We start from the raw sequence: 25,583 nt of genomic DNA, 5'->3' as shown, positions 1-25,583 counted from the left end.
CCTTAGACATTTTTCGCAAATCGCGATCAAACAAAGGTCTGTAGAAATAAGAGAAATCTAAAGTAAGAATAAAAATCAAATCTATAATATTTCTAAAAATGTTTGAAGAAACGAAGAACCACAAAAAATAACCCAAAAACGAGAAACCCAAGAAATTTATTGAAAACCCTTAATATGCCTAGTGTTGTGGAATAACACTAGAAAAATTTTTCAAAATCTGAGAAATTTTAGCAAAATTTTTTAAAATTTGGTGAACTTTCAATAAATTTATCAATATTTAAAAAATATAAAATATATTTTCCAAAAAATGCAAAAGAGGTAAAATACAGAAAGCCAATATCCCTCATTCTTAAAAGTATCATCGCTATTTCAATAAATGCACTAAATAACATAAATGCACTAAATAAATGGAGATTTTCTAAAGGGTAACTCATTTCGGAAAACTCAGCCAATCTGGCTAGGGAACCCGGGGAACTTGGGCAACCCACAAATTTTGGCAGGGAATTCTTACGGAACCCGGGGAAACCATGCATTTTTTCAGGGAACCATCTAAGAATCCGGGAAACCCGTAAATGCTTTATGGAACCCGGAGAAGCCATATCAGAGAACTCACGGGGAACCTTGGGAACCCATACATTTTTTCAGAGAAACCGAGGAATCCATATAGTCTTTCAGGGAACTCACGAGGCTCTCAGGGAACCCATATATTTTTTCGGGGAACTGGAAACTTGAGCCACTCTAATTGCTTATGAAAGCCCTTGAAAGTTTCTGTGTTTTGGGACATTATTGCACATATTATTCTCCGTATAACTTCGACCCTTTCAAGATTTTGACTATTCGGAATTTGGGCTTTCAGGATTAAATAAAAATTGAATAAAACTTTTAATATAAGATAGTAGGGTCGAAGGAACACCTGTTCGGCACAGAAGATTTATTGGCGATTTCATCAAAATTTTGAAATTTATTTAATGTATCTTAATAAAGGGCAAGTAATATGATGTTTTTTGATTAATCTACCTTTTCCTATAAGGCTAGGTGTTTAAATTCCGAATCCTAATCGGCACAGAATAAGGCGTCAATGGGGTCTAAGACGAGTTTTTAAACTACCAATAGGTCTTGCTTCGACCCTACAATGAATTATTTTATTTTCTGTTCACACGATTTTTCCAATTTTAACATTTGTGTCGTCTCGAATAAAATAAATAAACAATTAAAATCTCTGCGAAACCCAAGAAACGAAAAATGAACATTTAGCAGTGAAATATGGGAATGAGTCACCCCTTGAAGAAATATTTTTTGAAGAAGTTTTATTCATTCTAATAAAAAGATTCACTTAAATTCCTTTCACGTAATTCAAAAACTTCAAATGTTAGAAAATCTTGTACATCTTGAAAGTTCTATGGAGTTCTAGAAATTCTCTTAAAGTTTTGACAGCAGACAAAAATGTATGAACAAATGGCAATAGGGTCGAATGGAAACCTCTTCGACAGGGAACCTCTATTGACACTTTTTTTAAAATGTTGAAATTTATTTAATGTGTCTTATAATATGTAAGTAATATGGCATTTTTATGGTACAGAGTAAGGTGTCAATAGGTCCTGACATGAGTTCTTATAGTGTCAATGGGTGTTCCTTTCACTCTATATTACAAAAGAAATTCCTATTTGTATACGAATACTTAGGAACAAACGCGTATAAAAGAACAAATATGTTTGTTAATTCATTATTTTACGAACAATGTTTGTAAAGACAAACTTTTACGAACTTAGTAGTAATATTTTATCTATTTTATACAATATACGAGAATTTTGTTGGTTCCCCTTGGAATTCACGATTCCAAAATAGTATCACTTGCTCTAACTGACGATTCTCTGTTCAGAAATACAAATGATATTGAACAAAAAGTTCGCAAAATTCTCACTGTAAATCAAAATCCATGGGCACATGGGCTGGGCAGCCGGCTTAATTCTACGCATGATACCCTTTTTAAAATTCTACAAAATATAGAAATTTTTTTTGTAGTATATCTACTCGTAGCATAGGGGAGACTTGGGCAAAAAGTCACAAAACGGATATTTTATTTTTTTACAAGCTACCCTAGCGTCCCAGAAATTTCTAATTAGTGCAGTTTTATAGGAAATTTATTGCTCTACAACTTTGTGATAGTAACATTCTTCTATTTTGTAAGGAAATACGTTTATCGAGCCGATTTATAAAAGGTAATTTTGTGATCATTGTCAAAAATGCTGTGGCAAATAGTACCAGGCATAGGATATTATCATATTTTGATTTGCTTTATTACGGGTTTTCGTAAATTTAAAAAAATAGCTAGGTGACATATTTTTATAGAAAATTTATTCCTCTACACCTTTTTAAAACACAGTTTTCCCTATCTGAACGAGAAAAGTTCTTTTCAAGCTATTTTAGAAAAAAACTGCTAATCGTTTGATCAATGCAAACAAAAAGCGGCGAATCATGACGTTTCTTCTCGCCGTGAGACATCATAAATTGCTTCGATCTTTGTTACTTTCTGCTCTATACTTTTTGTTACTTTTTACCCCAATTGGTCATTTTTAATAAAGAGATTTCTGGAGAAAAGAATCTTTGTAAAATTCTAAAATAGATAGTGGTTTCGTATTCAAAGAATCCAAATCATTTAGGAAATACTCCCTCCGTTCCGAAATAAGTCGTACGTTTGCGGAAAAATTAGGGATTAAGGAATGGTTTCAGATAATGTTTTTGTTATTTGCAAATATCTTATGTATGAACTATCCTCCATGCTCAGGGATAATATGGGGATCCTTTCACGATGGTAAGTTGAGGAATCCATATGTTGAAGTTGTCCATTTTTCGCGTTTTTTTCAAAGAGCTCCGGTAGATAGTTAATTACTAAAAAATGGACTGTGATTAACATTACAGGCTAGAATTTGTTCTAAATTTTTAGTATGCACAAGTAGAACTCAACAGTTATTACTGATATGACATTTTTTATATCTCAAATTTTGCAGAATGAGCAATAAAAAGAACATCCTTTTTTATGTGTTCGAATATCTGGGTGCAAAATGGTGAGAGATAGGGACTTGGGACCTTCAGCGGACCCCTCATAAGTTAACCCTGGGACCATTTATATGTTTCTCTAAAACATATCCAGAATTGAAAAAAAATCGCACGACGTATTTTCGAGCAATCCCGAAAAACATGATTTTGGAAGGGAAGGGGAGGGGTGTTGGTAAAATGAAGGACATATTAATGGTCTCAGGGTCAACTTATGGGGGGTCCCCCGAAGGTCCCAAGTCTGTATCTCTCACCATTCTGCGCCTATTTTAGATTGAAAATAAAACTCAAAAAATAAGACATTTTTAAGACATTCGTTCCTCAACTTACCATGAAGATTGGATCCCAATTTTAGTTCTGAACATTAACAATAGTCCTTTGGAAGAGATATTGTTGATACACAAAACTTTTACCAACAAACTTTCCCTTAATCCCATTTTTTTCCCAAACGTATGACTTATTTCGGAACAAAAATTTTTCCCAAACGTACGACTTATTTCGGAACGGAGGGAGTACTTACCAGTACATAATTTTTGGAAAATAAGTAGGTAATAATTGTTATCTTCTGCAAGGAAAACATTTTAAAAATAGGGCTAAAAATTTGAATATTTTTTATTTTCTGAAATTCTTGTTCGAATTCTAAGAATCTTACGACTTTGAAGAAGGTCTATGGAGGATGGAAAAAATTAAGCCGCTATCTCTTTTAACTTGAAATTTTCAAATTTACAATTTGTGACTTTTTGCCCCAGTCTCCCCTAGTTTTTTTTTCGAAAATACTAATCGTATTTAGCCAAGACGTAAACTCCGCTCATTTCTTATTAGAATTCCGTTTTATGTCTTTTCAAATCCAGGAAATAGTGAAAATTTACCATTTGGGGGGTTTTACAGTAATGGTGTAGAAATTTGACTGTCAGGACTTCTTTAAACAGAAATACTTTGATGTGCTTCTGATTTGCAATAGTCCACTATGAAAACCCATCCCAATCTCAAATACAGAATTTCGAAAATATTTCGAATACGTTGAATACAGAGCTTTGCAAAGGATAATTTGCTCTCCGAAAAGTGTGGTACTGTTATTTCGGAAGAGATGTAGCCATATAATTTAACAAGCTTTCAATATGTTTCTCATCTTTTCTAATTAATTCGATTGCCTGGTTCGTGTCTCCGCTAACCATTTTATGATTTTTACCATTTTGACTGCAATACGGGTTTAAGACTAGCGGTTTAGCCCAGTTCCTGAAGATTTAGAATTCCCGAGACAGAAGCGATTGCAATGACTTTTTGAGAATATATTAGATCAATTGTCCTTACAATTCTAATCTTGCTCTTTGAGAAATTCTAGCAGTTAAGCCACACACATAAACCTTTAGTCTGAATACCGTATAAATATATTATAGCCTTAATGAGCAGTAATTTTCTTTCGAAATGCCGTAGATTTCGCCTAGAATTTTGAAATTTCTTGGAAAATCTCTGATAAATTTGTAAACAATTTTTGAAAATCCTAAAAAAAATCAACTAATTGTCCCTCAAATAAACACAATGGTTTATTAAATTCGAAGGAAAAAGAGAAACAATGTCTTTATTAGCAGCATTTGCCATTCAAATTCCATCGATAGTTTGTCGAATAGATATTTGCTTAATATATTCGCAAATATTGCATAATTCCTTCTGTCCTATTATTATGGACGTTTTTCCACAAATAAAAGAGACGAATAGCCATCATTAGCATAGTTCGGGGCTCCGAAAAAGTAAAACTGGTTGAGTGCTGGTTCTAGCTAGCTCGTGTACCAATAAGCCATGGAATAGATTGTACTTTAAATAGATCTTGACATTTTTTTTTCTCAATTGGTCAGTGGTGCCTTGTGGAAAATTACCAAGAATCTTTGTTTTTTCCTTCAGGCATGATAGATTCTTTCCAGTTTTGCAGATGATTCTTGGATTTTCCACACGAACAGTGAATTAGAATTTCTATTAAGATCTTTGCTGTTTTTTTTTCTGTGCCATATGAATTCACCGGAAATTTATTGTACTTGTGATCCACCCATTAGCAATCAGTATGGTATTTAGAGATGTTCTCAAGGTCTCCACTTTGCAAAGTTTCTGCGGAATTGATTTGGTTGAATGCAGTGGGAAATACTGGGATTATCGATCAATGATCGATAGTCGAGAGTCCACTTACTTAATCACATTTAGTGCAGTCTTTAGTTTTTTTTTCTGGTGTCGGAACTCTGAGAAATGTATAGAATTGAACGGCTGGGAAATGCGTCAGCAACTTTATTATCAAATAGCTGAAAAAAAGTGCTGTTTCTCTCTCGATGTTTATTATATAAATATAAATAGTGTATGGGTCTTTTTTGTGCATTTGTGTTTGTGAAAATGGGGGCTCGTCCATGAGGCATGCGAGAAATCTACATCAACAGCTAATACAGACGCATGTGCGCTAACTTATAAAAAGATCACGAAAGTTCAGACGGGCGACGATAGTTTTTAATTGATGGCCAGAGGAGGAATGTCTTCAGTAGAGTGATCATCTAATAAATTTTGCTCGAAACTTCCAGAACAATTTCAGAACGATGAAAAATCATGGCTCAATTGGCACCCAGTACCCCATCATCCATCTCAACAGCCCAATCTTTCTACTTCACCAATTTCCTACGACAATTGTAATTTATTGATCTGAGATCACTCAAGAGCGTGCGCCACTTCATTGAGACCCCCATTTGCGTAAGTGGGCTTCTTTTTAGTATTCAACAACAATAATGCCCTCAGTGATGCACAATTATACACCAAGTGTGAATTAAAACGAGATTTCTGTTAATTGAAATGATCTTGACATGATAAATGGAAGTGATCGACATTATCTCGATCACGACTGTCCGCAAAAATACATTGTAAAGAGGGAAAAACAAGGGTTCACATTCCAATAGGGTGGGGTGGGGCAGATTTATACATACTTCAGGAAATATAGTAACATGCAATCAGGATTTCAGGACAATCACTGAATATTAAACAAATGGTCTGTACGAAACTGCCCCATACTCTCCTATGATTCTGTTCTCACCTTAAACCCCGTTGAGGAAAATCCATTAAAACTCGAGAGAAACATTTCGATCTCTAACACTGAATGCCAAATTGCTCATTAAGATTACCAGAAGGTCAACTCTTAACAATATCTCTTTCAGGTTTTATGACATTTAAAACGGTTTTTGTTTTAGGAATTTTACGACTTTTTCCCAGAGCAGTGGAGCAAAGTCGGTCAATACCCTGCACGCAATAAAAATGAGAGTAATATTCTAAACAGCAATTATGCTAATGATTTAAGATGCCTATCTCAATAGAAAAAGTAGTTTAGCAAGGCTTACACGGCTTACGACGATAGAAAATACGTTATGTTTCATAATTCAATTTTCTAATTAGTTTAAAAATAAATTAAATCAGGAATTTAAATGTTTTCTTGCAATTATTATAAGAAAGAATTTAACAAGATTTTCATTATAAATATTTTGAAAGTGTTGTGGAATACCTTCAATTCGGTTTTATAATTTCGGTTTTTTTTTGAATTTTCTTATTATTGGAATTTTCTTTGTTGATATATTTTTTTATCTTATATATTCGAAAGGCATATAGATAAGATTAGAATCAATGGAAGTATTAGGAAATCGTTATTTTTTAACATTGTAAACTGACAAATTCACTAAGTTAATTTTAAAATTTCCATTATTTTTATATGATCTGTTCTATCTTGCTTAAAATAGTAAAATCGAAAATCTGCAATTTCGGCTATTGGCAATTTAATTTTCGCAATGGCGATTTAAATATGTTTATCATAGATTCAGTAAGTATGGTGTTAGCTCTCAAATGCCTAATGTGCAGGACAGACCTACGTCTTAAGCTGAGAGACGGCTTAACACAGTTATAATCAAAATAATCATTAGGCTACACAGAAAAAAATATTTTGTAAAATTGTTCGTAAATGTTTGTGAAATCCTATGGAGGACTTACGAAATGCTCGTGAATCATATAACCCACGAACAAGTTCGTAAAATTTTGTACTTTTATCGCAAACATTGTTCGTAAAATGATCATTTGACGAACATTTTTTGTACTTTTACAAACATTTGTTCGTATTTGTATATAAACTCGTATATGAAGTTTCAAAATAAATTATTGTGCGAAAATCTAGTTTGAAAATTCGAAAGTCAGTTTGAATATTTCGAACATAAACGACATTTTGTGGAAATCGAAAGCTAGGGTGGAATCACCACTTCTCGCCAGTGCCCCACTTTTCGCCATTTATATTGAAATAGATATTTTTCGCTATTTATGAAATAAATGAGCCGCAAAGTTATTTGTATTTTTACTACTGCTACGTATCCAGCAGAAAAATAATAATTATTCGTTTTGGATTTACGATTATGAGCATATTTGAGAGCAATATTTTAAGCAGGTGCATCGAATCCAGGATTTCTTACCCAATATATCAAGTGTCATCAAATTTTAATCAAGCAAAATTTAACGTTTTGAATAAATAATTTGTCTATTGAACATTTAATTACACTTGTAGAACAGATAAAATTTGTATTTAGTTAATTAATATTTCATTTTATATTATTTTTATATAAAAATGAGGCATGGCGAAAAGTGGCAATATTTTGGAATTATTTTACCACCTGTCGCCATCTCTTTTCTCAATTGTCAAATCTGCATTGTTTACTTTCTGAATTAACCCAATAGTTTGATTTCTCAAATAAAAGCGAAGAAAAATTATTTAAAGTGAGTAATGAATAGGGTGATCATGAGGAAAGTGAAATACTGAATATATTTTTTGCATAATATTGCCTAAAATAATTAAGTTTGAATCTTTCCAAGCGGGTGGCGAGAAGTGGTTATAGCACTGGCGAAAAGTGGTAAAAAGTGGCGACGAAGTGGTTATTTGTGCATTGTTAATAAAAATCAGTTTTTAAAGTAGTCCAATGTTGTATTGGAGGACTTTTGTTTTCACGAATCTAGAATCAATACATCTAAGTAGTTTTGTGTCACGTTTGAGTTATCTAGTAATAAGAGTTCAAAAGTTATAATAAAATTAATTCCCGTTTTTCCTAAGCATGGCGATAAGTGGTTACTCCACCCTATTTACCTTTTAGTTAAAATACTTTTGGAGAATCAAACTCCCGGCTGTATGCACAGAATTAGTGGAAGTTTTATTTAGACAGACTCAACTTTTATTTAGACAGACATTTTCCCCATATCGTGCGTCTATCGCCGTCTTAGCGTTGGTGAACAGCCTCTGATGCAAAACGGTGAAAGAACTTCCATACTGGCTGTATAAATTTTCTATTAGAATTCTTCATTGAACAGTCACAGGGACGTACGGGGATATAGTACAATATTTTTTATATATTTATAGTGACACTCTTTTCAGCACATTTTTGACATTTTTTAGGAAGGAAATGAACTAGAGGTTCTGGCGTGAATTTTAGAAAACCGATTAAGTTTTCTGTTTTATTGTGTTATTCCAATAATTTAATCAATACAATTGAACTTTGCAAATGCAATACAAAATAAATGATGAAAATTCCCATATTCATGAACCCAATCAAATTTTCCATTGAAACTTGATAAAGAGTTTTCATAGACTAAGCAAGAAAGGATAATGACTTCATCAAGCAAAAGCTTTCAGTCTTTTGTTATTTTCCTTTTGGAGTTTAGGAAAATCTCCAGATGGAGATAGAGATCCAATGTGCCCTCTGACACAGCAACACGACAAGATTGATTGGCACTTTGTTGAGATTAGTTAAGAGACATTTTGATCTCGGTTATCGCCGTTGTTTTTACGGCTGGCGTCTCAAGATGCACAAAAAATCCCACGGGGAATATAAGATTAATCTCTAAGTCTGTTTAATGGGATCTTGCTGCCAAAACTCCTAATTTCTTTTTTTTTGCTGGCACTAACCAGTTCAATATAGAAAAATATTTTGATAAAATATAAACAGAGAGGCTCAGAAGAGCTTCTTGGGAACTGGGTTGCGTACGAGTTGCATGCAACTGCTGCGAGTATCTTGTTCCCGCGAATGAATTATTAATGTTTTTAAGCGATCAGCCTACAGTTTTGTTGACCGTGAAATTGATATAAAATACTGGAAATGCGACTTATCTCGCCGGTAATGATGAGATTGCTCCGGTTTATTACATCAGATTAGGATTGGCTTTGTCCTTCTTCTCTTTAACCTCTCCCAAAGTATAAGTGTTCTCGTATAAATCTTCCGGTCGGAATTAAATGATGGAAAGTCCAGGATTTCATATATCAAGGCCCCTGACCTTGCTGCTGGATTCTGGGTCAAGTGATTCCAGTTCTATGCGGGTATGACTATCCCACAGAGTTTTCAAATTGATCCGAATGATTGAGATATATTTTGGCGCGCATTTTCCCGAGCTAAATTTCTCGTGTAACCCCCACTTAGTGAGATTAAATGATTATTAATCAGCAATCTTCTGACACTTGATTGTCTTTATGGCCACTTCTTCGCGGTTTTCCTTACAAATTACTATCTAAAAGCTCTCAAGAGCAAACAAGTGATGCGATTGAAGTCATCGAAAGTGTCACATTGTGATTGGTTCCAAACACGATTGTAGCAGTAAAATCGATAAGAAAATCGATTGATTGACATCAGATTGGATGGGGAAGAACTGATTTATCATCAATATTTGCAATAGATTGCAGTGTCATGTGTCACAGGATCAATTGGGGTTTGAGAAAGGAACTTGGGAGAGGGTGGACAAGAAAAACAAGAAGGAACATGTGAAAAGAATAAACACAAAGTATAATTACATGAGCCTCAATGGCAACTCATCAAAATCTATTATTAACTCTCTCTATACAACATTTTCATTCCCCTTCTTATTCATGTCTCTGTCGCCTGCAAATTTTCCGCTTCATCCTCGATCATTGGCACAATTTTCGCAATATTGTGAAGGCGAAGGAAAAAGCGTCTGCCATGAGAAGAAAAATACTACAATTTCCCATAATTGTTGCCTTTTGAGAATTTTCCGTTACTCACAGTGCCTTCTTATGCCACAAATTTAAGGAAATTACTGAATTACAGAGGGATTCTTTTACAAGGAGAGATAAGACTTTGATATCCTTGCTCTATGTCCAAAAGAAGTCATATTACGGTCATTAAGGAGTCAGATTACGGAAAGTGGCGGTTATTGTGTCTGTAATTTTGCGTCATTATTACAAATTCTGCGCTGAAACTCATAATGATGCTTTAAATAAGCACTTTTCAAGATTCTGAAATGTATGTAGCTTTTTTATAGAAATTACATACGTCTATTTTGTATTAATACGACAGAGAAGCATGTCAAATGCGCTGAGCACTTGTTTCATTTTTTCGAATATTTCTATCTTTGTTGGAATAATTTAATTTTCAGTCTCTCTCAATGACGCAGATTTTTTTGCACACTTTAATATTCTGAATGCATTCAATGGGTTAAGTGATAGAGCACTCGCTCTATGATGTAAGTGTCCCAGGTTCGAATCCCCGTTAGGTCATCAGGAATTTTTCTGGCGTTCCGTGCGCAGGGCTCTAGTGTGAACTGCGTCCAATGAGCTTCATTCCACTTGATTTCACAACCCCATCCCTGTATAAAAAAAAATAACAATGGGTGACCCGAACTCCCCTTGCGGGAAGGCCTAAATTCCTACACTGAGAAAAAAAGAGGGTGCGATTAACTTTTTTTCCTCGTAACTTTAACACTTTTTAGGTGTAAAAATATATCAAAATTTTTAATGTTAATTTTACACCTTTTTAAGGGTAAAATTAACATGAAAAAGGGTTAATTTAACCCCTAATATACCTAAAAAGGGTAATATTTACACCGATTTCGGATCAATAATGCAGGGTAATATTAACATTTCCGAAATGTTATTTTAACTTTTTCGGATTTCTCTCAGTGTATATGAAACGTTGTGTCACCGTTGTCGTTGTTGTTAATATTCTGAAAGTATTCATAACTCAAATTTGAAATGTTTTGTAACTATAGTAAAGAGAGGTAATCCGGATACTTTTCATAGAGTGCGACTTTAATGCTTGTTTTTGGACTGATGAAATATTTTTTCCCCATTCCAAATCAATAGAATTATTCTTTGTTTAATTTAGAATCATAATAGAAATAGAATTTTAGCAATAATATTGATGAAAATTAATAAAATTACGATAATATTAATATATGCGCAAGAATGTTACTGCGACGCTTTTATGTAACTCCGTTGAATTCGATCAAACTCGGATGCTCATTTTAAGGAAAAGTTTAATGCATAAAAATGAGAAGATATTATTTCAAAAACATTCTTTTAGAGTTTTATTCCATCACTTCATTTCATTAATTTATTATTTAATTATATATATTTTTATTTATTTTAAGATTGCACTCAATTCTTTGATTTTTCTCGGTTTTCTTGGCTGACTTCCTTCCACGTTTTTTTCTTTTCAGCTTCAATTGGCATTTGAGCCTTTTCCTTTACCATGTTTTTCTCCTTTAGTTTTATCTCCTTTTCTTCTGCCCTTATTTTTTTGTTCCTCTCTCTGGTCAACTTCCGTTCAGCAATTTCTTTCTTTTTTTGTAAATCCTGCCTCAATTTTTCCTCCTGTTCCGCGATAATTTCCTCGGAAGATACAATATACTGGTGTTTCACATTGCTGGCTTTGACCCTCTTCTTCCGACGACGTTTTGGAATTTCTCCTGGCCAGAAATAGCATTGTTTTAGTGTGTCGAAGATCGGTTGAGTTTCAGGAGGATCGAGAGTCTCAGAAGTTGCAGAGAGTTGGTTTCCAGGGATGACTGGATCATTTGAAGGATTATTGTCGGTGGCCTGATCGTGCTGGTTATTGATAATGGACTCCTCTGAATGTTGGAAAACAATTTTCGGGAAATAAAGACCAGCGTCTTCCGTGCTGATGATGGGTCCATTGTCAACAGGTTCAATGACAATATAGTCCTGCAGTGAAATGTCTTCCCTCAAACTGGTGTCTTCATTTTCAAACAGACCAGAATCCGAAATAGCACTTCACTGATTTGCGTTTCCTGAGCTGGAGATGGAGAAGTTATCAATTCCTGTATTTCTGTAGTCAATGGAGATTGAGGTCGAGGCTGATGTAAGAGATTGAGGTTCGCAACGTTCATTTATTTTACACCAAACCTCAAACAAGTTCTCATCTTCGAATGCTCCACTCCAAATGCGATCCTTTTTACATTCATTGAACTTGCTGAGAGTGTCAGGTGAGATGAGATGATCAATAATCCGCAGAGCTACTTGATAGTCAGAAGCTGTAAAAGCATTCGCAATGCTCTCGTCGTTCTCAGGAAGTGATTGATCATTTGACAGATTCGTTTCCTGATTCCCTGATTTCTTTGACTTCGGGATTTCCATGCTATTCACAACATCAGGATTGAATGGCACCAAACCACATCCTCGAAAGCCATTATTCGAAATTTTAGGAAGATCCAAATGCTTAAGGGCTGCACTCAAAACCTTGGCCACGTGCATAGGCTGGTATTTCACTGATGACAAGTTTGCCATTCTCCAATTCTTCACTTCCTTTGTGTAGGCTGTTTTCAGAGGTGCGAAGAAGACTGTATCCAGTGGCTGGTTAAGGTGTGTCAAGTTTGGGTAAAGGAGAACAGGAACAATTCCGTTCTGGTTACAGAACTTTTTCAATGGAAGTGTCACATGTGAAGCATGACCATCAAGATAGAGTATGACTGGAAACTCTATGCCTTGACTCTTCACCCAAGGATAGAATACATTTGTGACGTAGTCATAGAAAAGTGGCCCATCCATCCAGCCACTTTGTGGTGACGTTCCCATTTTCCATCCTTCTGCGTTGTGAATGGCAATTTTTGGAGTAATGTCAGTTTTATGAACAGCCATTGGAGGAGCAAGTTCGCCAGTAGCTGACACCATGAAGAGTACTGTGATACATTGCTTCGGTCCTGAATTTTTAAGAGATGGAACTACACGTGAACCTCTCCTGGACAGGACATTTCCATCTTCCGGTGTCAAAAAGAAGGCACTTTCGTCGCAATTAAAAACACGGTCTGGTGAAATGCTCAGAAGGTTGTGTTCTGTGAAATATCCAAGACAATTCTGAAACCATTCCGTGAGGTCTTCAGCAGTAACAGTAGCTCTTTCCAATGAGAAGGATTTTGGCTTGCGCATGCTGAGCTCTGGATGACGCTTAAGAAAATTCCTGAACTAAACGTCTCCGGGTCTTCCAGCTGTAAAATGGTTTGGAATTTTGTAGACCTCACAGATGAGTTTAACGCTGTCCAGAACTTGTTCCTTCCCGATGGGATGCCAGCCATCCGCACATCCCAGGATCCATTTGACAAGTTCTTTTTCCTGTTCTTTTGAAAGAATTGTTGGCCTGCCATTGGGGCACTCCTCTGGGTATTTGCCGGTCAATTTGTTGTGCAGTGTTGTTCTTGGGACATTAAATGTTTTGGATGCATATGCTATGGTAGAACCATCTCGTACACACTGCAAGGCATTCCTAAGACCTTCCTTAGAGTAGGGCTTGTCCTTATGGGTCTTTTCTTTTGTTCCCTTTGGCATCTGAAACAGAAAAAGGGTCCTGAACAATGCAAATTCTGAACCAAAACATTGACTTTCACCGCATCCGACTTGCATCGAAATGTAAACATTCACAAAAATCACTTATTTCTGTATGAATTATTAATATATTATCAATAAACTCTTACTCACCTTGTTGATCAATAACTACACTAACTTTTATTAATAATTTTGATTGCAAATAATGTTTTATTATATAGAAAAAACACTAAACTTTTTCCAGCGACGAGCTGTCAACAGCAAAATTTTCTCAGAAATTAAATTTTTAGTACACAACCCAGCTGACCCGAGCTTAAAAAATATTTCTTTTACCCACTTATTAAACCGATAAAAATATAATTTTTGGTTTTTCTTAAAGTAGAATAGTTATGTTATGATACTACAGTAATTAATTACAGATATAAAAATATAAATTATATTTTAAGTGGATGTATCGGAGTTAAATCGGTCGCGGCATCCGAGTTTTGCAATCGTCGGAGTTACATGGCCTTACTATATACGACGCAAGAAATGCTTCTCCTTTTTAACATTCCAATAAGGAGTAGTTTTCAGAACGATATTTTTCTCCAGAAATGAGTAAGGAAATGAGATTGATTTTGTGTTGTAACACTACACTAAGAAAAAACGTAAAAAGTTAAAACAACTCTATGGCAGAGTTGAATTAACTCTACGAATATTGATGTAATTGCTACTCTTTTTCGTTGTAAAATTTAGTAAATAGAGTTGAAACAACTCTTCATGCAAGGTGAATTAACTCGTCGGATATCGATGTAATTATTTCGATGTAAAATTTCATTTCGACTGAAGTATATGCTTAAGTGTTTTCGTTTTAAGAATATACTTCAATCAAGAAGATTTTCGTGTGACATAGTTCATGTTCATATTGAACATCAACTAGAAATATGCCTAACAGTGTTTCATGATGACATGTGCATGCATCATACGTGATATTTCGCTCGGAATATAGGAAACTTGAGATCAAGAAAATATTAATGATAAAATGATAAAATAAAAAAAACATAAAGTTGCAAAATCTATCCATTTTGGGATTTGAAAGAGTTTTATTAACTCCAAAAACAGATTATTTTAACTCTTGGAACAAGTAATTTTAACTCTTAAAACGTGTTATTTTCAGTCTTAAAAAGAGTTATTTACACTCATTTGTCATGTAAATTTTAGGAAAGAAAAGTTAAAACAACTCTTCCGAATATTACACCTAAATAGAAGTAAAATCAACTCTAAAATATAGTTAATCGAAAATCATAATGAAAAAGAGTTAATTCAACATCGATTCGAGTAAGTTTTACTCGATTCTGAGTGTATGGTAAGAAACAATAAACCAAGGCACATACCTACAGAAGTTCCTGGGATAAATTTTCGGGATCGTGAAAAATTACGTGAAATGGTTACCAGGACAGGATAGTTGATGTAAACCTTCTCTGAATTTAGAATCTGAAAGTTTTTTTGAAAACTGTATTTTGATATTTTGATTTCTTAACATTGTTTATCATGATTTTCTTTACTGTAATTAGATGTATGTCTCTGCTAACCAGTTTGAATTTTCAGGAACAGTGTTTTTAATCCCTACACCTAAGATTACTAAGCATTCCAAACCTTTTTTTAAAATCATTGGTTGGAGTTCTGAATGCTTGAGAACACAACGAGACCAAAGATTTCATGGGATTTAAAAGGAATTTACATGTAGGGAAGGATAATCGATATGCTCAAAGGAAATTTCCCTATGCTTTTTTCTAATTTCTTTTACATTTTTTTATCTTACCACATTTCCGATTTAAATTTTATTTAACTTCAAAAACCTATAACATATCTATTTTGTATTGATATTTCAGTTAATAAAGTCAACTTTTATCTCACTTCGCACCAAAATATAATTAATGAATACCTCAAAATTGCTGTTTGATTGTCTCTCGCTTGAAACATGATCACAATTAATTTATGGGAACAAGCACTCAATCAATTGCAATCTTATCAAATGTGCAAAAATCCAATTTCGGCAAATCACAAAACAATTTTGGCCAAATAGAATGCCCCTATTTTAGCACTCAGAACCTCAAAGAGCTCTTCCCCATGCGTAACTTGTTTACTTCCAATCAATTGTCTTCACTTTCAATTGGATGTTGCGAAAGAGTTCTCTTACGACATAAGTGACGGTATGCCTTCTGTCTCAATACTAATTTGCGAATTTGCATGAGGAAAAATCGATGAATTGGCGCGTAAATATTCTGCGTGTTTCATGTTTACATGGCATATTAGATGATGTTATATAGCCCCCTTCCGCGATGACCTCCAAAACAAGATACTTGATGTAATTAATTGCTGTTCATATTCATATTCTAACTGGCGCGAGAGCTTTGAGAATTGAGAAAATGTGTGGGGGCTGGAAAGGGGTGGCTAAGTAAATATTCATTGTATTTTTAATCACACTTCGAGGAAAAAGAAAATTCAGAGAATTCTCCTCAATTACCATTTAAATTTGTTTAGGGGAATGTAGGCAGGCTTCGCACGTGTGTGCTTTCAAACGATGTGAATTTTCTCTTTATTTCCAAAGAGTTGGTTCAGAATTTCTTAGCCATGAGTTAAGTAATTATGAACCTTATCTTCATTGTAAAAATAGGCAGCCAAGCCCTTCTTTCCTAGGTGCTAGGATCACAAATAAAAAATTGGCCCAAAATGGGTAATTTTAATGGCACATATTTCATTTGATTTCTCATATTTAAACTCATTTCTAAAAAAAATCACTTACACAGTGGATGAAGAGTATACTAGAGATGATATTTACGTAATAACTTTTTGCATCGGAGGGAAATTGTTTTCACGGTGCCGGAAAATTCGCAAGTACTACACTGTGTGTGGTTTCAAACACTGAATGTGTGAGCATTCGCATATGCATCCGGCAACTTCAGATTGAAAACCATAACTTCACTAAAGCCTCATAAGCCACAGGGAGACAATCCTGGACATTTCCTCTTCGACAGGCGTATAGTTTCCTGCCCATCTCCATGAAACGACGTTTATTCGCAGTGTGAACCGTGTGAACATGCTCACCATTAGCCTGGGACTCAATGTCACTAACTAAACTGCTACTATGCTAAAGGATATCGAAAAAATTATGAGCCACTTTAAACATTTGCAATAAGAATTAGGAAAACCAAACATTTTACTCACAAAGCGAGTGTTACTCGAACACTCTGAAAAACACAGAAGCTTATCACCTTTCTTAATATAATTTATGCAACCTTTAGGAAGGCAAAACAATATTAACATAACCTCTACAATGTTCCGGCGATTCCAGCTGACCAGACGATTAATTTTGACAGTTTAGTCGATTTTCGATATTTATTTGGAAGAAAAAACAGTGCTCCAGAAAATATGGAAAAAAGTGTTTTAAAGATCTTCTTTTAGTGCAGTGATAGTTTCCGCGGGTTCACGGGGGTACAGTATAACCGTAGGAAAATAATTCTTAATTGTGGATAAAATTTATTTCGAGAAAAAAAGCAATGACGAACCCAAACCCCCCATCGTGTGAACGCTGGCCCCGGGGGCAAGAATCGCACAAATCGTCATATTTTTTTCATTTTCATGTCCAGGAAAAACCAACAATTCTGTGATAGTGGACTAGGCATGCATAGAAACCTAAAGTATCACAGATTTTTTTGGTGTAGTGCAATTTATTGCCCATTTTACAGTTTAGTCAGAAAAAAATCCTGAATATGAAGCACGAAAAAACGTGCGAAGGCTGCCTACATTCCCCTATTTTTCTAAAAAAGAACAAGACACTGACGCCTCGGTAATTTATTCAGCGGCTTTAATTCTTTTGAGTACTTAATATCGTGGAGTATTAAAGTTTGGAAAAGCGGGGAAATGCAAGATGTTCAAGAAACAGTAGTATGGTATCACGACACGACGATATCAGGGCCATTTGGAAACCAGAACAGAGTTGGAATGAGCATGGATAAAAATGTAGTTGGAGATCCTTCTTACGATTCATAACAATTTTCAAAATTTTCTTGAGCGGTGCACAATATGCATTATGGAGTCTACACACTAGAAGCAATTTTCGTCAAAAAATGCATTTTTAAATATTCTGACGTTTCTGCCTACAAGGATAAGGGAAATTTTCTTTAAAAAGGCGTTTTTTAAAGAAATTTCTACTAGTGTGTAGAGGCCAAGGGCAGATACGATATTAAGGTTATGGAAATAACAACAAATGAAAGGAAATTAGAGAGCGAAAAAAATTTTGAATCTTTTTGAAAATTCAATCTCTACCGAATTTTTACATAATTCAGGAATAAGACATTTCGGTCTTATGCCCGAATTTGATAAACTCTATTGTACCTTCCTTTAACTGAACCTTAAAAATTCAAATAACGTTGTAGAGGAGACTGGGACAAAAAGTCACAAAACGGATATTTTATTTATTTACAAGCTACCCGAGCACCTCCAAAATTTATAATTAGCAATTTTTATAGGAAATTTACCGCTCTACGAATCTGTGAAAGTAATTTTCTTCTATTTTGTAAGGAGATATTTATCGAGCTGTTTTCTAAAAGGTAATTTTGTGATCATTCTCAAAAATGCTGGGGCAAATAGTATCAGGCATAAGATACTATCACATTTTGATTCGCTTCATTACGGGCTTCCGTAAATTTGAAATAAATACCTAGAGGACATATTTTCATAGAAAATTTATTCTTCTATACCTTTGTGAAATACTGTTTTCTCGAACGAGAAAAGCGCATTTTAAACTATTTTACAAAAAACACACAAAAGACTGCAAATCGTTTGACCAATGCAAACAACAAGCGGCGACACATAGCATTAACTGTTTCGGTTTTTGTTACTTTTTGCTCCATAGGTTTTGTTACTTTTTTTCCCCAAGTGGTCGTTTTTAATAAAGGGATTTCTGAAGAACAGAATCTCTGTAAAATTCTAAAATAGATATCGGATTCGTATTCAAAGAATATCCAGATAATTTGGAAAATATTCACCAGTGCATCAAATTTAAAATAATTAGCTAATAATAATTGATATCTTCTGCACGGAAAATATTTCAAAAACAGGGCTAAAAATTTCGATATTTACAGTTTGTATAATGTATCAAAATTTAGTTGATATGAAAAATTAATATCGAAATTTACAAATAGTTGGTAAAGGGAAAATTAAGAAAATTTAAACAATCTTGATTACGAAGATAAAGTTAGTTCTGATCATCTTATGGTTTTTAACAGGTCAAAAATATTTTTGCGTTTATTTAATTATTATTTGTATTATTCTTGAGTTCTCTTTATCTATAAATTATTTATAAATATTAATTATTTATTTTTTTTTGTATTGGACCATCTTGGCTATTTCTGTACATTACTTGGCTTACAAATGCTTTATTTACTTTACAAAGTCTCGTGAAAAATGTCCCTAGGTGCTTCGATCTTTTGCACCGGGTGGGATTCGAACTCGCAACTTTGACAATCGGGTTAGGATTCTCAGCGCCTAAAAGCCGAATGAATTACCAATTGTTATTTATCATTAATAACGAAATTTGATCATCAATGAAAATGTTCTAGTTAAGATGCACTATCATAAATATCATTAATATATGTAGTTTCTATATTATTGGTACACTTGGGTACAACTGAGAACTAGTCACAGATGCATTCTAAAGTTTCTTGATCAAATCTACTTCCGTTTTAATTTATTATTTTTTTCTACAATATTTTGAAAGGCTGTTGCTGGTAAATCAATTGGATATTAATAACGAAAGAATATTTCGTTTGTCTGAATTAGAAGGATAGGGGAATGTTGGCATGGTTCGCACAGAGTGAACCTTCAAACGATGCGAATTTTCTCTTTGTTTGGAAAAAGCTGACTTACCACTTCTCATCTCGTTTCATGAGCTTAATAATTCTCTATCTTATGGCTAAGAAATGACGAACTAGCTCTTTGCAAACAAAGAGAAAATTTGCGTTGTTTGAAGGTTGACTCTGTGCGAACTATGCCAACATTCCCCTATAACTTAAGAAATCGTCTTTTATGTTGCAACAATTCGTTCCTTTTCTGAGAAAAGCATATCTTATAACTTATTTTCTCAGTGTTCACAGACACTGCGCAAAAATACTACTACTACCTTGAATAAAATTTGATAATATTTCGAGAATTTTGCGAATATTAAAAATGTTAAAAATAAATTGAAAATATACTACGAGCATAATTATTCTTTCATAGATTCGTCCCTGATTCTCAGACAGCAATAAAGTGGTCTAGCCTCAAGTTTAGCCTCTAATATTTGTCTTTAAATCATCCAATAAATTTTAAGTGTGATTCTTGTGCGAAAATCATTCCTTGCGGACAATTTCTCATGTGAAAAGTCATCCACTTGCTTGTCTTTCTTCAATGAGATGGAAAATTTCAAGCACGCACTAAATTGCTACAAATGATTTCGTTGTCTCTTGTGCGTGGCTGGTGAATGAGTGCGAAAAGATGTGGGGAGAGAAGGGCTTGCAGAGGGGTATTTGACTGTGATTTGGGTAATTTAATCCCATTGACATTAATCAGGGACTTCCTATAGTGCCCTGAGTTCTGCTGAAGAACAAATTGTATCCCATTGTGACATTCTCCAATTGATCTCTCCACAGACATGATCTCATGCCGTCAAGTGCTAAACATTATGGTGATCCTGGGCTTCATGCTCAACTATGCCCTCAGGGTGAATCTCACAATTGCCATTGTTTCCATGACGGCTCCTATGCTCAATACCACCGACAATACCACAGTCACCAGTACTGGAGCATCTGCGGCACGCTTCAACTGGGATAGTCTGCAGCAGAACTTTGTCCTGGGCAGCTTCTTCTGGGGCTACATCCTCACAGAGTTGCCAGGAGGGCGACTGGCAGAGCTCATTGGAGGTCGAAGGGTATTTGGACACAGCATGCTCTGGGCCAGTGTCCTCACCCTTATCACACCCTTCGCTGCCATGCTCCACTATATCGCCCTGATCATCGTCCGGGTTCTTCTGGGCTTCATGCTGGGAGCTTCATGGCCCGCCATCCATCCCATGATTGCTGTCTGGATCAAACCCATGGATCGATCAAAGTTCATGTCTAACATGATGGCTTCCTCGCTAGGTGCTGCCATCACAATGCCAATCTGTGGCTTCCTCATAGAGTACTGCGGCTGGGCTAGTGTCTTCTATGCCACGGGTGGTGTAGGTCTTCTCTGGTCCATCACATGGTTCCTCACCATCTACGAGTCTCCAGCTACACATCCCCGCATTACTTCTGAGGAACGAAGAGAGATTGAGGATGCCATTGGAACGAGCACTTCCAAGAAGCGTCCTAGTTATGTGCCATGGAAACAACTCCTCACCTCAGCACCTGTCTGGGCCATCATCCTTGTCCATGGTGCTTCTGTCTTTGGGTTCTTCACAGTCGTCAATCAACTGCCCACCTACATGAAGAACGTCCTTCACTTCAACATTAAAGAGGTGAGTACATTGTCTTTTCACGGAATGTATTCCTGAATCTTTTGGACCATTCGTAATTTTTTTTTTGTAAAATTAAGTTGTAACTTCGGAGAATAGGGCTAAAATATTATAGCTTTTATTTTATTAGAGTAGATATCACAAAAGTTCAAGTAGGAAGATCCCAAAGAAAATTATTTAAATTTCACTCGACTTATCAAGATTGACATTAAAATTAAATAAATACTAATTTAAATTGAAAACAGATAGAATTAATACGAACTTTGCTTCATTTTTCAAATTTAAATATTAAAAAGACTCTAGAGAATGTATTTTTCAACCAATTTAGGCAAGTTTGGGGTCATTGGAAAGGTCTTGGAATCCTCGTAAATTTTGAGTCATTTCCAATCGTTTTATAACCATAGGTTATGAGCTTATTAATAATTTTGATTAGACAAGTAATTAGGGGAGACCAGGGCAGAATTATGCCCTAGACACACTTACGATTTAAGCCGAGAGACGACTTAGTGGAAAATGATGGAAATGCACTTTAACCATTATTTTTAATATAATTACGCTAAGACGACTCTCGGCTAATTCTTAGGTCTGTCAAGGCCCTTAGCCAGCAAATGGTGTTTGTCTTTGCTTATAATTTATGAAATACTTGTTTAAATTGGACAGATATATATTTCAATGGATAGAAAGAAAAGTTAATTGCTCAATATTCTTTCAAAAAAACTATGACACCCCACTGTCTAATTGTACTGCAGACAAATTATGCCCCGGTCTCCCCTATATTACTTCTATGCAATTTTGGCAAAATTTTAAATCGATTATGAACTTATAAATACAAAAAAAAGTAAAATGAAAAAAAAAATAACAAAAAGATGGCAAAGCGTTTCATCTTTGCGGAGTGCTTAAACTCATGACTTAGAACTCTTACTGAATCATATTTTTTGCAAAATTTTATTGTTCATGGGTGGACCGTAAGCTTTTAGCTCAGCAACAAACTTTCGGACAAATAAAAATACAATAATTCAAATATTATTAAACCAATTACGAGTACTTTACCGATTCATTACCGATTAAAAGCTGTACAGCCAGTTTGGAAATTTTAAGATATTTCCAAAAAATCCAAATTTATTCAAATCGGTTGAAAATGGGCCCTCCAGAGTTGTTTAATTTTGACTTTGGAATAAATAAATGTTTCCTTTAAATTCAAGCAATAATACTAAAACTTCGAAAACTTTTAACTTTGATTTGGTCTGCGTAAATATGTTTAGGGGGAGGTGGGGCTACTTTGAGCTATGGGGCTACATTGTAATACGTTTTCATCGTATATTTCTAAAGGAAACTGGGTTATAATAAAAAGTATTTTAGATAGACAAATAAATTGTGGATTTAAATAAAATAAAAGTAAAAATCAGTTTTATTTAGAAATAGGCAAAAAATCATATATCAATGTAGCCCCACAGCTCAAAGTAACCCCACCTCCCCTATTAATCTCAAGTTTTTCGTTAAAAAAAATCGGAACTTAGAAGCAATTGAAAAGAAAAACAATAATTTATAAAAACTTTTTAATTTGTAAATAAAAATTTTAAATATTTGATAAAAATTATTTTTCAAAATTAAAGTTTTTTTGTTCAAAGTAGAGTGGTTGTTATCTTACATCTTTTTCTTCAGTTTCCACTGTTTATGAGTTTATAAAATGTTATGTTAAACAGCTTTATAATAAATATTGACTTAAAAAAATCATAATATTCATTTTAAGATTTTATGTTTAGTTTGTATCTAATTGTCTGGAATTTTTAAAGACATTTGATACTTGAAAAGTTATTAGTCGCAGAATGTAAATTTAAATGTAGGTTTTAAGTTTTTAAAGCTTTAATTCTTCTTCGCAAGTGTGAAGGGGAAATTTTTAATTAATAGAAAAAAAAGTTATCAGCATATAATTTTATGCTCAGTCCCTATTTTGTTGTGTTGCATTCTCTGATTGGCTGAAGTTCTGAACGCTTTTAAATTTTAACCAATGAAAGAACGCGATGACTCAGCAATATTTCAGAGGATTAAATATTTAATCACATGTGGATAATGCTTAAAAAGAGTATGAAAACTTAATCTCTTACAATAAATAAATAAATGTTTTAAAGAGCGTAAAATTGAATTCAGTAGAAGCGGAACAAATGCGATTTAAAATCAGCATAATAATCATTGTCATAAAACGATTGATAAATAACCAACACAATTAATATCATTTGAATCAAAACGAAATAAAGGTTAAAAATTGTTGCATAGCGTAATATTCCCATGACTTTTAACACAATAATTATTGCAACTAATTATTATAATGTTGAACTATGGCAACTCATCAACATTTACCTTGATTTTGCTATGATTGTATCTTTGCATTGGAAGAAATAGCAAAATTATGACTGTCTAAGTATAACTAAATTAAATTTTTGTTTTTTCCGTCGACTATTTTTATGACTGTTATTTTCTTTATGATCAATTAATGTGGTGCTAAACAAATTGATTTTAGATTATAGTTTAGAGAAATTTATATGTGGAGTGACATTGAGACACCCTTGGATGATTTATTTGTGAAATTGATATTCTCCAGCAAAGATATTTAATTTTATTTACTTTTTATTGACTTTTGATTAAGGAAAAATTTTCAAATGTGATAGTTTTGCTATGATTTAATTATGGTCTAATAAATTATTGAAAATGTGATTAATTGCGTAAAAAGAAACGAGAAACTTGTTTTAGCATCATACTAGGGAATATTTGTAAATGATTATTTTTCAAATCGTGTGAATATTTTATTAGGGGAAACTGGGGCAGTAATAAACATGGGGTAGTTACAAACACTGCGATTTTTTCAATTATTAGATATTAAACTTCAAAGAGCGAAACCAATAAAACTTTATATAGGTAAGGGATTCTTATCCTGGATGAAAGGTCACCATAAGTCCAAGTAGTGTAGCCATAAAAAATAGTGATTCGTGCCGCCCCAGTTTCCTCTATAGAAGGTATTTTATCAATTCGAATTGACATCTCTAAGTTGTCTTTAATTTTTTTTATCATATTTTTTTAAATTAAATAAATATTTTTTAATTTTGATAAAACTTTTATTAAAAAAGAATTTAAATATTAAAATCGTATAAGTTAGTATAAGTTAACGAAATATTCATGATTTAGAAAAATTCAAGCGTAATTTTAAAAACAGAAGAAGAATAATATTACGTTGATAAATCCTAGAATTCCCTAAACATTTCTCATTTAATATTAGAATTAATTAAATCCGCCTCAACAATCTAAAATGGAAAACAAACATCATTGCGTTATAGGATGCTAAAATAGCCATGTGAAGAACACCAACAAGTTTTCCTCTCATTCTATTATTACCAAAATTCTTTTCAAATGCAATCATTCCCGCAATCATTCCCACAATGACGTAGATATTTTTAATAAATTAAATTCATTTTGACTATATTGAGACGAAACAGAATTTCACGAAAGTTTAATTAACGAATTGTCCTCTTTTCTCTTCAGAATGGACTTCTATCATCCTTGCCCTACCTCGGAAAATACATTATGGCTGTATGTGCTTCCTATTTAGCTGACTATCTTAGGCAGAGCAATCGCATGACCACTACAACAGCAAGGAAAGCCTTTACGACTTTCGGTAAGCATTTTTGGATTCTCTGCGGCTTGGAATAGATTTTAGGAATCTCTGTTTTTGCAGCTGTTTTGCCTCCTGGTTTAATGATGATCGCACAGATCTTCATGGGGCACAATCGTGTCTTTGCTGTGACTATCTTTACGATCCAGCTGACTCTCAATGGTGCTGTAACGGCTGGATATTTGGGCAATGGCTTGGACATTGCACCTAATTTCTCAGGTACAATCTTTGGATTGGCCAACACGCTCTCTTCCCTCTCTGGGTTCCTGTCCAACTTTATGGTCGGCTGGTTAACTCAGAAAAATGTAAGTATATTGCCATGGTTTTCTTGAAATGGAAAGTTTGTGATATGAAATTTTATTCGTCTTACTCGCCTATCAAAATACTCCGGTTTCTCCAGTTGTCTTGTTGAATCTTGTTTAGAACTTGTAGAACTGAAAGTTTTATTAAAAGGCTTGTATTTATGTAATTGATTTTTAAAAGGCTTAGAACGATAGGCTTACAGAAAAGTCTTTTTCGTATTTTCAAAATGTAATTATTTTGTTTCGCTCTAAATTCGAAACATAAATAATTTGAAAAAAAAACTGTTTTTTTTTAGAGATTTATGTTTTTTTTTTGATTCAAGAAAATAAAATGTATTTTTTTTTAAATCTTAAAATTATTTCACTTTTACATCCACAAATGTTTTATCTATCGAAATTATATCATGTCAAAACCCAATTTCCTTTAGAAATATG

General features: G+C 33.9%; 1 protein-coding gene across 1 annotated transcript in view; it reads left to right on the top strand.

The window, feature by feature from the left end:
• LOC129808272 (sialin) overlaps nt 1–25,583 on the top strand; it is a 40,160-nt gene that overhangs the window by 10,575 nt on the left and 4,002 nt on the right. The window contains exons 3-5 of the mRNA XM_055858107.1: nt 20,338–21,185; nt 24,717–24,849; nt 24,910–25,151. Of these exons, the coding sequence (XP_055714082.1) occupies nt 20,338–21,185; nt 24,717–24,849; nt 24,910–25,151 (1,223 nt within the window). The remainder of the gene's footprint in view (nt 1–20,337; nt 21,186–24,716; nt 24,850–24,909; nt 25,152–25,583) is intronic.

This window comes from Phlebotomus papatasi, chromosome 3 (genome assembly GCF_024763615.1).
Source record: "Phlebotomus papatasi isolate M1 chromosome 3, Ppap_2.1, whole genome shotgun sequence".
Classification (NCBI taxonomy): Eukaryota; Metazoa; Arthropoda; class Insecta; order Diptera; family Psychodidae; genus Phlebotomus; species Phlebotomus papatasi.
This window is presented reverse-complemented; position numbering and strand designations above follow the sequence as displayed.